This window comes from Trichosurus vulpecula, chromosome 2 (assembly GCF_011100635.1).
Source record: "Trichosurus vulpecula isolate mTriVul1 chromosome 2, mTriVul1.pri, whole genome shotgun sequence".
NCBI lineage: Eukaryota > Metazoa > Chordata > Mammalia > Diprotodontia > Phalangeridae > Trichosurus > Trichosurus vulpecula.
In genome coordinates this window covers 301,217,168-301,232,516 of record NC_050574.1, presented here as the reverse complement: position 1 = coordinate 301,232,516, position 15,349 = coordinate 301,217,168, and the positions used below count along the sequence as shown (strand labels likewise).

The following is a 15,349-nucleotide window of genomic DNA, read 5'->3' as shown; positions in this document are numbered from 1 at the left end:
ACAGTACATTTCACTCTGCATCAGCTCATGCAAGTCTTTCCAGGTTTTTCTGAGAGCATCCTGCTTCTCATTTCTTATACTACAATAGAATCCCATCATAATCACATACCACAACTTGTTCAGCCATTCCCCAACTGATGGGCATCCCCTCAATTTCTAATTCTTTACCCCTAGAAAAGAGCTGCTCTAAATATTTTTGTACATATAGGTCCTTTTCCTTTTTTTTTAATCTCTTTTGGGAAACAGACTAGTAGTGGTATTGCTAGGTCCAAGGTTATGCACGGTTTTATAGCCCTTTGGGCATAGTTCCAAATTGCTCTGCAGAATGGTTGAATCAGTTCACAACTCTGCCAACCGTACAATAATGTCTCATTTTTCCCACATCCCCTCCAACATTAAAGCTAAATTTTTATGAGTGTATCTTTATTGTGTTGTAAATCCTTAATCAACCTGTCTTGTTGGGTTGCATAAGATTTTCACTTTTAACTCAATATCTGACATCAATCTTGTGATTGTTATGTAATCGGCAAGGTTCCTGAAAGACATGCTGCTTTTTAAATTTAATACAGCGCACACAGAGGTGAAATGTATCTCGTTAAAAACAACAACAAAGTAGGCACTTGAGCAGCTAGGTGGCGCTGTGAATAGAGTGCCGCACTTGGAGTCAGGAAGACTCATCTCCATGAGTTCAAATCTGGTGGTCTCAGACACTCACTAGCTGTGTGAACCTGAGCAAATCACTTAACGCTGGTTGCCTCAGTTTCCTCATTTGTTACGTGAGCTGGAGAAAGAAATGGCAAACCACTCCAGTATGCTTGCCAAGAAAACTCCAAATGGGGTTACAAAGAGTCGGACGTGCCTGAAACGACTCAAAAACAACAGGCCCTTAAGAAATGCTTGTTTCTTTCCTTCCTTCCTTCAGCGCCATCCCTGGCCTGTGCTCTAATGACTTGTTAGGAGATGCACCAATCTAGAAATTCTGTCTAATCCCCTGACATCCTGAGAATTCACAGAAATTACTCCATCTTTAAATGTTCAAGTATGGATGGACAAAAAAATAAAGTTCGCCCTTCACTTTGGTTGCAATCATCCTCTTATCTCTTAAATTCCTCCACAAAAACCAGGGAGCTGGTATCTTCCCTTCTGTAGAATCATGACTGTCTACGACTGAAGAGCTGGCTACAACAAGCAATCCCTGCTGGGAAGGGAAGAGGAAAAATTTTGTTTCTCCCCGTTTGTTTGTTTATATTTTGCATCTTCTCCCTTTTTATTGCACATTGATGCATCCAGCACAGGATGGGGCACATAATACATATCTACCAAATATATATTACTCTGTTGTCATCCAAAATACCATCCGTGAGAAATGTTGATCAACAACTCACTTCATGCATACAGAATCTTAAACAGCATTGGGTGGAATTTGTTCAGCAAAGTTGAACCTAGCTGCACTTGGACACTTTTTAAATTTTTTTTTTATTTATTTTTAGTTTACAACACTCAGTTTCACAAGTTCTTGAGTTCCAAAATTTTCACCCCTCCCTTTCCTCTTCCCTCCCCACTCCCAAAATGGCAGGTAATCCGATATAGGTTCTACATAAACCTTCGCATTAAACTTATTTTCACAATAGTCATGTTGTAAAGGAGAATTATGACCAATGGAATGAACCATGAGAAAGAAGAAACAAATCCAAAAAAAAGAAAAAAAAATAATAAAAATTTTAAAAAGAGAGTAAACAGTTCACCTCAATCTACATTCAGACTCTGGAATCCTTTTTTTGTTTTGTTTTTTGTCAGGGGAATTGGGGTTAAGTGACTTCCCCAAGGTCACACAGCTAGTACATGTGTCAAGTGTCTGAGGCCAGATTTGAACTCAGGTCCTCCTGACTCCAGGGCCGGTGCTCTACTCACTGTGCCACCTACCTGCCCTAGAATCTGTAATTCTTTCTCTGGATGTGGATAGCTTTTTCCATCATGAATCTTTTTTCTCCCCGTTTATTTTAATTATGCCCTTTCGTGGAAAGAATTTGATTTATAAGTCAGGAGATCTGGGATCTGGGGCCAGCTCTGTTAACTTACCGTATGATCTTAAGCAAGTCACTTATTTCTGATCTTTAGATTCCCCATATGGAAAATACAAGGGCTGGACTAATCACGGGCCAGCAGACCCCACAAAATTGTCCTGCTGACCAAAACTACCACTACCATTTTTTGTACTGCCTCTGAGATAAGAATGGTTTTTACATTTTAAAATGAAATTTTATTGTAATTTAAAATGCAAGAACTATTCTTAGCTTACCAGTTGGTACCAAAACAGGTGACAGGCTGGGCCCTCAGGCCTTAGTTTGCTAACCCCCAGGACTAGATTTTTTTTTCTAAAGCCTTTTTGTGGTTGTTGTTTAATTTTTCAGTTGTATCTAACTCTTATTGATCCCTTTGGGGCTTTTCTTAGCAAAGATACTGGAGTGGTTTGCCATTTTCTTCTTGAGCTCATTTTACAGATAAGGAAACTGAGATAAGCAGGGTTAAGTGACTTGCCCAGGGTGGCACAGTTAGTAAGTTTCTGTGGCTGAATTCGAACTCAGGTCTTTCCGACTCCAGGCCCAATGCTCTGTAGACTGTGACACCTACCTGCCCCTCTAAAGCCTTTTCCAAATCCTAAATGAATGATCCCAAGCTATTAGCAGATGTCTTCTGTTGTTCTTACTGTTTGTTCTCTTCCAGGCTGCCCAGCACTATGGGACAACATGATTTGCTGGCCCTCCTCTTCCACTGGACAGACAGTGAAGGCTGAATGCCCGAAATTCCTCCAAATGGTCACTGGCAAAAATGGTAACTACAGAACTCATTCCTAACTAGGTGACTTCTCTGGGACTGGGAGGGTAAGTATCAGGGTTGTCAGGAAGGAAGCACTTTGAACCTATCCCTAGCAGATAAACTTCCCCAACCTGGATCCCAGGCCCTGATTTGGTATACTTATTCCAGCTAAGGTTCTAACAACTTCTCTTCAGTCTTTTCCTCCTCACCCCACCCCCCACCTCCACCCTCTTCCCCTTAGCGTATTTACATTTGACCTGGGCCTTCTCAATTACCCAGAGGAGAGATGGAAAAAGGTGAGGAAGATCTCTAAAGACTGACAGATACAACTTAAACTCTGTGTTAAAAGCCTAGACCTTAGTAAAGACAGTTGTTTACATTTGGTTTCTATGCAAACTGCCTTCTCCACCCAAGACCACCTGTTGCAACAATCCAGCTAGCAGCTGCTGTGGCGGTGAAAGACCAACACAAGCCCAACAACAAGAATGCTGCCAGCACAGATTCTTTGATCTGCTTTACTAAGGAAAGGAAAGTTAAGGGGTTAACAATCTTACTTTAATCCAACATATACATACATCATTCACTTACTTCAGGGGGGAAAAGCAAGGTAATCTCTTCAACCAATCAGGGAAATAAAACATATCATTCAGTATCGTCCCCAAAATACTTGTTTACAACTTAATTGTATAACAACTAATATTACGCCACATCTTTCTAGTATCCCCTCTCCTCCCCTCCCCTCCCTTCTCCTCCCTTTCCTCAGGTACACTTGACATCAGTGGAGTACCAAATGCTAAAATATGACTTATTAGCCTGATGCTTAAAGTCACTTCTTTGTTGTTCAGTTGTGTCCCACTCTTTGAGACCTTTCAAAGCTCTGTCCATACCTTGGCAAAGGTACTGGAGTGGTTTGCCATTTCCTTCTCCAATGGCAAACAGAGGTTAAGTGACTTGCCCAAAGTCACACAACTAGGAAGTGTCTGAGGCGGCATTTGAACTCAAGTCTTTTTGATTCCAAGCCCAGTACCCTATCCACTGTGCCGCCTAGCTGCCTGAGGTCACTTCTGCATCCAATATTTTATGGTTCTATTGGAGTAGTTATAATGGAAGGCATACTGAATTTGGAGTCAGAGGGCCTGGGTTCAAATCCCAGCTCTTCTGCTTGCATATCATGTAATCTCTCTGGGCCTCAGAACCTCATTTTTTTTTATCTATAAAATAGGGGGAAGGGAAAATTGACTAGATAATCTGTCCTTTCCAGATCTAATCCTAATTCTCAAAGCATAAGTAAGGGCAATCTCAACAGGAAGTTTGTTTTCTAAGAATCCTGAGGCAGGTAGCTTAGGATAGAGCACTGGGCTTGGAGTCAGGAAGATGTGAGTTCAGATCTGACTTCAGATACTGTATGAATTTGAGCAAGTCACTGAAACTCTGTTTGCCTCAGTTTCCTCAACACTAATGAGGGTAGTAATAGCACCTATCTTCCAAGGCTGTTGTGAGAATCAAATAAGAAAGTATTTGTAAAGTAGCACAATACCTGGTCCATAGTAGGTACTAAATCAATTCTCTCTGCCATTTCCCTCGATGGCAAATAATTCCAGGATTTGGGGCTACACAGTCTTCCTCATTGTTCTGCTAAGTTTGCTACTCTGCTTTTTTTTTTTGGTCCTATTACTAGGATCAAGGTTCCCACAATCCCTTATATATTTCTCCCAGTCTTAGATGGATGAATACAGAATCTATTCTTGCCTCTTCTTCTGTATTGGTCTCTTCTACCTTACTATTTCTATTGTCTCTAGGCTGTTGAGGTAGGAGGAAGGAAAGAAGGAGAATAAAGGAGGAGTGGTCCAGTGGAAGGAGCCTGAGGTGGAGAGTTTGGAAGCCCTCAAACCTGGGTCCTACTTGTTGCCTTTACCATGAACTCTAACCTTGTGATCTTAGGAAGCATGGCTTCCAGTTCAGTGTCTATTATTCCTTATCACGAGGGTCAAATGATTTAACTGAAATGACAGTCCTTTGCAGAGTAAAGAAGTTCTCTACACATATAAGACATTATAAAGATAACAAGAGCAGTGCTACAGCTCTGCACATCTGGAATCATTGAGCTGGGAGGGACATTAGAGAAGGCATTGCTAAGGATGATGAAGTCCTGGAAAACTGATGACCTTATGGGCAAAGAAAGTATTTTCATCTTTGATGAAGGTAAAGGTTTCATTAGTAAACTCACTGAGAGTAAGGGTTTCATCTAGTAAAGGTTTCATCAGTAAAAGATGAATTTGTAAAGTAAACAGCTGGTTGAGAAGCTGCTGTCTGACGCTAGGGTTGAGATTTTCAGACCATGGCTTAATATAAGAAAGAAGGGTTCTTAGTCAAGGATAGAGTTTGTCTTATAAGAACAAAACCTTACCACATCAAACAAGTGCAACAGTCATTTTACCAAAGAGGTTAGCCTCAAGAGTTAGAAGTTAAGAAAAGATGGTATCTGTGGACTATGGTTTAAGATACAGGAATGATGACTCAATCAAGGTTGAAAGATAACCAATGATGGTTGGTAAAAATATGTGAATCTGATAAAAAAAAACAATAACTTTAAATTGAATATGAAAAAGGAGGAAGAATGCTCTCAACATCTATCCACCAAACCAAATACTACAGAGAGTAGCAACTATGCCATAGGAAGGAGTGGAGAGGACCCGTAGTGATTTATTTATTTGTTTTTATTTAGAATTTTATTTTTCCCCAAGTATATGTAAAAACAAATTTTAAAATTCTTTTTAAAAATTTTGAGTTCCAAATTCTCTTTCTCCCTTCCTTCCCCTCCCCTTCATCCTTTGGGAAGGCAAGCAATTTGAAATGGGTAATACATGTGTAGCCATGCAAATCGTATTTCCATATTATTTGTGTTGTGAAAGGAAACACAGCCAAAAGAAAACCCCAAGAAAAATAAAGTAAGTTTGAAAAAAAAAAGTATGCTTTGATCTACATTTAGACTCCATCAGTTCTTTCTCTGGGGATGGATAGCATTTTTCATCATAAGTCCTTCAGCGTTGTCTTGGATCATTGTACTGCTGAGAATAGCTAGTCATTCACAGTTGATCATCACAAAATTTTGCTGTTACTGTGTACAATGTTCTCCTGGTTCTGCTCAATTTACTTTGCATCAGTTCACATAAGTCTTTCCAGGTTTTTCTGAGAGCATCTGACCAGTAGTAATTGAGGAGAAGAGCAGTAAAATGAACTATCTAAAGAGATAGATATGAATACAGAGGACACTGATGAACCAACTTAAAACTTTAAAACACATGTACAGAAGCAAGGACGGATAACTAGGATTGAGTAAAAAAGTGTAAAATGATCCTCTAAAACTAGGAATCAGAGTTTTGGAGTTCAAAATGAGCTGAGCTTAGTCATAAATGTAAAAGATAATAAACAGCACTGTTGCAACTATGTTGGGGGGAGGGTGCATGGAAAGGAAGATCTAAGAAAGGAGAAACTCAGTATGGATGAGATGATGATAATGGGTGGAGATAAGGCACAAATACTCAACTGTGATTTTGCTTCTATTTTCTCCTCCAAAGAAAGTGTCAACCAGATAGAACAAGCCTCTAACCTGTGGAGGCTGGAGCTAGACACAGCAGGCTACAGGCAAGCGAGTCAGGAATCAAACAGTAGTTTAATTTCAAAGTAAGGGAAATGTCTTGCAAGCAAGGATACATGTGCAAGAGACCCACTCCTAGTCGTGGGGACCCAAGGCAGCATGGGGAGATCTCAATACTTAGGGCTACACAGTGAGCTGTACCCCTGACAATTAGGGGTAACAGCAACAACATGACAAGTTTGACTCATAGAAGGGCTTCATGACCAGAACAAGGATACATCAGGTTCTTGTCAGAGCTCAGGGAATACCTGGTGCTGGTCAAAGCAATACAATAATTATATGAAACAATTCTGGGATTTTGCTGTGGCTGAGACCACCCAGAGAGTGCAAAGGATTGTTGTTATGCCAAGCTCAGGGCACAGCCTGCTTGCTAGGCCTTAGATCTGGAATACAGGGTATCTCCTAATATCTTAACAAAAGCAATCTTGAGACAGGAAAGAATCAGCCAGTCAGTTAACAAATATGTGCCAGGTGCTGGAAATCCATAATAGATTCAGGAAATACAAATATAAAAATGGTACTATCCCTGCCATCCAGGAACTAACATGATTTGCTAATATAAACAAGCAAATATAGGATATATACAAAATAAATATTGAGTGACTGAGAGGAGAGGTGTCACCAATGACCAGAGGAATCAAGACAGATTTACCAATAGCTAACTGCTGGGCCTAAGTGAGGGGATTTTTTTGCCAGTAAGGGATCTTTTCACTCTGGGGTCACACAGGTACCATGTACAGTCCTGGGAGACCCTGGCCTCTAAAGAGAGGGCTCAGGCTATAACCCAGAATCATGAGGAAAAAATTTCAAGCTTATGTTTGGCTCATGTCTAAGATCTTTCCAATAGGGAATTTAAAGGAACTTAATATATAAAGTAGTTTAGGTAGAAGATGGCTATTAATTTCCTCTACACAAAAGAAGTGCTTAAAACACAAGAGACTTAAATAAAACATGAAACAGCAGCCCACAAATCCTATTACACTCTCCCAGGAGATCATTTTTTAAAACATTGAAACATGAAACTATTTACTGGACTGCTGAAAAGCCATTCTGCCTTCACTTCAGATCTGCATTGTCCAAACAACTCCCTCAAGGTCTATGACTTCCTGCAAGCCTTGCTATGATTTGGGGTCATCCTCATCTCCAAGAAGAGTGTAGGTTCAAAAAGAAAGCCTCCTGTTGACCGTGTATGCCATCTGGTGCCTCCTGAGCTCAAGATATTGTTTCAAAGGCTGGAGTCTCAGGTACCTCCTGAACTTAGGACATTGTCTTGAAGGTTGGAAACATGTATCTCGGGATCCCTATTGGATTATCTCTGATCAGAGAATAAGATATAAGGCAAAAAAAAAGGCAGCCAGGAACTTGGGATCCAGTCTCAGTTTCATCTAACCAGCAAATGTAGTCCATGCTATACCATATGTACAAAGCTGCCGCTGCTGCCAAGGTGGAGAGGTGGCACCCTTCTTCCCAGCTCTGAGCAGTCCCAGAGAGACCTTGAAGAGCTTTACATAGAAGAGGTTCTTTGTGACCACAGAAGGCACAGTACCTGGCATTTAACAGGCACTTAATGAATGCTTGTTCCCCCTTTCCCTTAATAAGATAAGCTGAAGAGAGGAAGATTTCAGCTCGATATAATTAATTATTAATAAGTTCAGCCCTCCCTCACTTAAATCGAAGTCACCTGCAAGGCATGTCATCATTTCCCTGATGTCATGGTCCTCCTTGAGAGTGAAAAACAAACACAACACAATTAATAAGTAGTAGTATTTATATAGCATTTTGAGGTTTGCAAGGTCCTTTATGTATGTTATCTCAAGGGTTCCTCACAACACCCCTAGGAGGTAGCTGCCATTGTCACCCCTGTTTTACAGATGAGGAAACAGGCAAACAGAGGTTAAGTGAGTTCTCCAGGTTCACACAGCTAACAAGTGGGGCAGGATTTGGGCCCGGCTGTTCCTGACTCCAAGTCCCATGTCCCATGCTCTGTCCTCCTAGCTGTGTAGGCCTAAGGAGATACTTATACACAACGAGAGCTATCTCACAGGGAAATGAGTTGTTTCTTCTCGGTGTCTTCCCATCCCTGGAGGTCTTCAAAGTAAATGACTAGTTGTTGGCGGTGTGGAGAAAATAGAAGAGATGCTCTCTAAGATCCCTTCCAGCTTCAGTCAGATTCCTGCTCCTTCAATCCAGGAGCAGGAAACCAGGACTCAGAGAGGGGGACTGATCTGCTCAGATTTATATAGAGTTTGGGGCCAAGCTAGAATTGAACCCAGATTTCTACCAACATTCTGTCTACCCATCTGCCCACTTCCCTTCTGGCCTTCCTCGCCCAAACTTTCTATAATCTCATCCCCTGGAAATTCTTCTGGCCCACACATTCTCTCATCTCTTAGAGGGCTGAGCCTGAGGTGTTCTGTAACCAATAGACACTTTAAACATATTATATTAAAACAAGTTTGATGAATTGGAAGAGATGCCATTTATCAAGCGGGACAAACAAATCATCTCCCTGGGACTCACCCTATGGATATGGATAGGTAAAGGAGACAGCTGTGCAGGCAGAGAAGCACCTGGCAGGGAGCCCCTGGTCAAAATTATTCCTTCCCTCTGGAGTCCCTACCTGAAATCTCCTCTTTGGAGATATGTTCCTTTGGCTTATGAAAACCTTTTGCTCTCCAGGGGTCCTTTAGGAAATCCAAATACTGTTGGGAAGGAGGAATGTGTCATACTCTAAGTTTACCCAAGTTTATTATAAATCTTAGTGAGATTAAAGGGCAGTGAGGGGGAAGAACGAGGAAAGAGAAGGGGTCTTCCAGGAGGTGGAGAGGGTCCTGAGAGGGGACGAGGGAGAATTGGAAAGACAAACTTCATCTTCTTTGCAATTTTGCCAAGAGCCCATCCTACCTTAAACCCACATCCTGTTTATTGAAACTGGGTCATTTCAGTCTCATGACTTGCTCATTAGAAGGAGCTTCTCATTAGAAGAAAGAACTGGGTTTCTGGCCCACATCACAAGTCCAGTCAATCTTCCTGAATCCTGCCAGGTCAAAGCAGGAAACTGTGTTGGACAATCGTCGGGTCGGAAGAATTGATCCCCAGACTGAAAAAAATCCTCTTTTGATCCACTGGCTGATTTCCTTTAGCCTCCAGGCACACAAGCAGATGATTATATAAATGTACTTGCTCTAACTCTTTTCCATCACTGCCTCCTAATTTTGGCCTCTGTTTTTTTCAGTCTTTTATCCTATCATCAAAAAGACTAGTGGAAATGTGTGGATCTCCCAGACCTTTTCTAACACTGCCTCCAGAACTCTTTGCCCCCAAAGCTTATTTTCCCACTCATCTTGGAACTACTAGTGCCATTCAGTAGTCCAAATTTTGTTCTGGTGCCTTGTCAGGGATAGAGTCCCAGACTCTGCCATGCCCAGAGCAAGGCAAAAACTCCTGAGAGCAGTCTGAGCCAGATTAAAATGTAATCGGGAAATGTGTAACAAAACAAACAAAAATATAACAAAACCTAAAAAATGTTAATTTAGGGTTTTCTAAATTAATATGTGGCCTGCAGGGATCTATTTCTATTTGAGGTTCTCACCACTGGCCTAGAGCATCTCCCTACAACAGTAGCAGCCCCAGATCACCTCTCCAAGAGAGAGGAGCCCAGACCATAGAAGCAGGGATACCCTGGCATCTGCCTAAGCCAGAAGTCAGATGGGGCTGAAAGTGCCATGGAAAACATCACGTGGCACCCCTAAGCCCTCAGTGCAGAGTAGATACAAGACAACTGATGGCAATCTATTTGGCCCTAGGTCCCAGAAACACTTCTTTCCAGCCTCCTAGAGGCCAACCAAGGAAGGAGCTTCTGTTTTCTGGCAACAGAAGCAACAATTGATATGACAAGAGATAAAAGACCCTTTGGGCAGCAAGTAGGAATCCAAAGGGGAGCCAAGTAGGGTTTCGATCCAGATGGTTTCCTTATCAGATTGTGTCACGGTCTCCAAACTTCTTTCCTGCCAAGCCCCCTTGGGGGTGGAAATCCAGTTGAAGGGTTAGTATAGTAACATCATAGGCCCATTAGAGAGCATGAGCAATTCTGGTGGGGTAAGATTTGTAAGACGATTATGTTTCTTTTTTTCTATTTAACTTTAAATTTCTTAAGCAACCATTTCCATATGCACAACAAAACACAAAAAAAATTATGTAGGAAACTAAAAATCTCCATTTCAAACCACATGTGTTTTCTTTCTCTTCCTTCCTTTCTTCCTTCCTTCTTTCCTTCCTTCCTTCCTTTTCTTTCTTTTTCTTTCTTTCTTTCTTCTTTCTTTTCTTTCTTTCTCCTCTCTCTTTCATACACATATGCACAAATACACATTCACAAATGTTTCATATGTTTCTTTCAAAACTGTCCAGCTTGCTTGTGCTTTCTTTTGAACATTTTCTCTGGTTTTTTCTGCCTATTTAAAAAATGTTGGCGTTTGTTGGTATCACTATTGCTAGTCCCCCTCCCCAGTGAAAACAGAGGGGGAAAAAAATCTCCTCACAAATAAGTCTAGTCAAGCAAAATGAATCCACACCCTGGCCATGTCTAAAAATATGTGTCTCTCTCTGCACCTTAAATCCATCAGCTCTCTGTCAGGAGGTATGTACATGTATAACGTGCTTCATCCTAAGTCATCCAGAGACATCAAAGGAGTTGGTCACTGCATTGATCAAAGTTCTTGACTCTTTCAAAGTTGTTTTTCCTTACAAAGTTGTTTTCCTTGTATAATTTTTCTCCCAGTTATGCTCCCTTCACTCTGTACTAATTCATACTTGCTAAGATTCTCTGAAAGCATCTCTTATCTAGGGGTTGGGAACCTGCAGCCTCAAGGCCACATGTGGTCCTTTAGGTCCTCAAGTGCAGCCCTTTGACTGAATGCAAACTTCATTGAACAAATCCCCATAATAAAAAGATTTGTTCTGTAAAACTTGGACTCAGTCAAAAGGCTATACCCAAGGACCTAGGAGGCCGCAGGTTCCCCACCCCTGCTTATCATTTTTTGTGGCATCCATAACATAATAATTAACTTTGTAATATTCCATTTCACTTCTATACCATAATTTGTTCAACCATTCCCCCACCTTATAGACTTTATTTTTCTTCAGTTTCTATTTATTTTATTTTTAACTTATGGAATAAAACAAGCATTTCCATAACAGTACAATAAAAAAAGATGATTGCATATGAAACTGCAAATCTACTATGTACAATTTGCTATTCTTTTCAAATATCCTACAAAATTATCTTGCAACTTTATTTTTTTCCCTTTTTTTCTTTTCTCCCCCCTCTCACCCTAGAGATGGCTTCCATTAGACACAAATAGGTGTGTGTGTGTGTGTGTGTGTGTGTGTGTGTGTACATGTATGTAAAATTATTCCATACATACTTCCATTTGTCAGTTCTTTCTCTGGATGAAGATACACTCTTCATTTGTTCTTTATAGTTAATCTGGATATTTATAATAGGCAAAATAATTTGTTCACTCAAAGTCATTCTTTTTTATTTTTGGAGGGGGAGAGGCAGGGCAATTGGGGTTAAGTGACTTCCCCAAGGTCACACAGCTAGTAGGTGTCAATGTCTAAGGCCACATTTGAACTCAGGTCCCCCTGACTCCAGGGCCAGTATTCTATCCACTGCATCACCTAGCTGCCTCCCCATTCTTAAAACAATATTGCTGTTACTGTATACAATGTTCTCTTGGTTCTGCTCATTTCACTCTTCGTTATTTTGTGCAAATCTTTCCATGTTTTTCTAAGATCATTGAGCTCACACTTTCTTATAGCACAGCAGTATTCCATCATAATCACATACCACAACTTGTTCAGCCATTTCCCAACTGATGGACATCCCTGCAATTTCCAGTTCTTTGCCACCACAAAGAGAGTGACTATCAACATTTTAAAACGTACAGGTTCTTTTCCTTTTTCCTTTATCATCTTTGGAAATAGACCAACTAGTGGTATTTCTGGGTTAAAGGATATAGGTAGTTTAATAACTCTTTGGGCATAATCCCACAGTGCTCTCTGAAATAGTTGGATCAGTTCACAATTCCACCAGTGATGAACTGTTGAACCTACCAATGCACCCACCATTTTTTCCTTCTATCATTTTAGCCAATCTGGTTGGTGTAAATTGGTATCTCAAGGTTGTTTTAATCTACATTTATTTAATCAATAATGATTTAGAACATTTTCCATGCCTGTTCATATCCTTTGACCATTTATCAATTAGGAAATAACTTGTATTCTTATAGATTTGACAAAGTTCTTTATATATTTTAGATATGAGGCCTTTATCTGATAAACTGTCTATAAATTTTTCCCCCAATTTTCTGCTTTCCTTCTGATCTTTGTTACATTTGTTTTACTTGTACAAAAACCTTCAGAGACTTTAGTTCTTTTGTTCTCTTTTAATTCCCTCCTTCAGGATCTGTAAGTATGTTCTTCTTATGACGATTCCCTCCTTAATATTATCCCCTCCCTATGCGCCCTCCCATTCCCTATTGTTTCTCTGTTGAATTTGATGTATTTCTACTCCAAATTATTTTTCCCCACTTAATAGTATTTTATTTTTTTCATTTACATGTAAAGATAGTTTCCAATGATAGAAGCAAAGTGCACCAGTGCTCACCGTAAGATGATTGTTTAAGGGGAAACCCAGGAGTTGCAACTCCTAACTTCCCACCCCCATGGGGTATTTTGTACCTGCAGGTTCTGTATTTCGAAACTGTACTCAAGATGGCTGGTCTGAAACCTTCCTCAGAACGGATACTGCCTGTGGGTATGATGTGAATGACACCACCAATGATGAGCGGGTAAGTGAGGCACCATGGACTTAGGATCTGCTGTACAGCATAAGGCCAGTAATGGGACTCTCAGGGCTGGGGACAGGCAGAGCAGGAGGATGGAGCTAACAGTGGGATAGAAATCAGAATCCCTGGATCCCAGTTCCACGTCCTCCACTAACTAGTTGTGGGTAAGTTCCTTGAGGGGAGGAATTGTTTTATTTTTGTCTTTGTATCTCACAGTTCCTGGAACTGTGAGCTATCTCTCTATATAATTAAATACATGTTGGTTAACTAATTGATTGACTCACTTAACTACTCTGGCTTCAATTTCCCCACATGTAAAGATGAGAATAACAATATTAAACTTACCTATCTCTCATCCTAGGGTTATTCTCAGGACTAGATAACATAATAGATGTAAAAGTAACTGTTGAAAACAAGACATAGCTCATAAGTGAGGAAAGGAATATGTCCATGCAAGGATCTTCTCAGAGGCCTACCACAATCATAGAAGACTATATGAGTATAGTGTGGGATGTTTCTGGGAGGTTTTTTTCTTTTTTTCCTTCCTTCCTTCCTTCCTTTCTTCCTTCCTGCCTGCCTTCTTCTCTCCTTCCTTCCCTCCCCCATACTCCACTTCTCTTTCTTTCTCTCTCTTTCTCATTCTATCTCTCTCTGTTTCTCTGTCTCTGTCTCTCTCTTTACCACCATTTGGTGGCAAAGGATTAGGCTAATGAGTATAAGCTAAGGTCTACCTTCCCCATTGAGAGAAATCAGGAAGGCATCTTTAGACTAGAGATATTTGAGGGTTAGCTGGCAGATAGACTTCTAGTCCAATACAACTTTTGGAGACTGGTAAGGAGATCACTACCTTAAGTGGTCTTTGACCTTTCCTGCCCCTACTCCTAGCCAGGCTGCTAGTGGTATTGGTATAACTCTTCTCTGGGAAGAAGTTTCAAAGAATACTATGAGGAAACAGGAAGAGAAAAATAGCATGATTCACTGTTTCCCTTCAAAATTTCTTGGACTTTGAGATTTCCCCTGAAGAAGCAGCATTGATGTACTTTAGGGAGGTTTCACAGATCCTGGTAATGCTCATCTTGGGACTCAATGAGATCATGCTCTTAAAATCCTGGATGACTGCACCCATCTATCTGCATGGGAGTGGTGGCAGCAGAGTCAGTCCTAATATTTATCTCAGAGTCTTAGTGGAAACCAACATCGGGAATGCAGACATTGACAAACAACTCTTTTGGGGTTTATTTGTGGCAACTCCTTCTACACCCACCCCAGTTCCCACAGATTGTCAGTGGCTTTAGAAGAGCCACCAGACCAGAGACTCATAGCCTTGGTCACCTAAAAGACTAGTAGTTGGATCATGGGAGTCATGGGACTCATGGGAGGTGATTGCCTTTGATGAACTTGGTGCCATTTGTCACTTGCTACTTCTTGGTCCCCAGTGCTTTCTTTTCCAAGAAAGTTGTTCTTGTTCTCACTACAATCTGAGATCATGTGATCAATACTTACTGCTTCATAAAGGAAACACTGGTAGGGGCTCAAAACTGTTGGTTCTAAGTGGCTGCTTACCCTAGCATGAATCTAGAGCAGCTTTCAGGGGGCTCACAGTTGAGGGGTTCCAAGGGCTACCTAATTGGGGGCTTTTCTATTTAGGAGAGGTACCCTTGCATTCCTAGGACCCAGGGAAGATTCTCCTTTCTTACTTAAATTCTTTCCTAGGCTGTAATTGGACAGCAGGATTTTCCAGTTTAACTTCAACAGATCAACTAGTCGATTTAATTATTGATACCATTGGTATCAAAGTTTCACTAAACAAAGCATCAAAGTTTCACTAAAATTTGCTTATTTATTGGTGGTGTGGCATTGTAAAAATGCTGTTTATTCATATTTAAATTTTTGCCTGGGTAAGTGTTCACATTCGTTAGAGAACTGGCACTCTATGGTAGAGATTGATTCTCATCTAAGACTGATGGTTTTGGGGGTCCCACCCAGTGGAGATAATGAAGATGGTATTAGAAATGCTTTACATGGC

The 15,349-nt window shown here is 40.7% G+C and overlaps 1 protein-coding gene across 1 annotated transcript in view; it reads left to right on the top strand.

Moving 5' to 3' along the window:
- The window catches only part of SCTR (secretin receptor), an 86,153-nt gene that overhangs the window by 45,175 nt on the left and 25,629 nt on the right, over positions 1-15,349 (top strand). The window contains exons 3-4 of the mRNA XM_036746288.1: positions 2,725-2,832; positions 13,223-13,326. Coding sequence (XP_036602183.1) covers positions 2,725-2,832; positions 13,223-13,326 — 212 coding nt within the window. The remainder of the gene's footprint in view (positions 1-2,724; positions 2,833-13,222; positions 13,327-15,349) is intronic.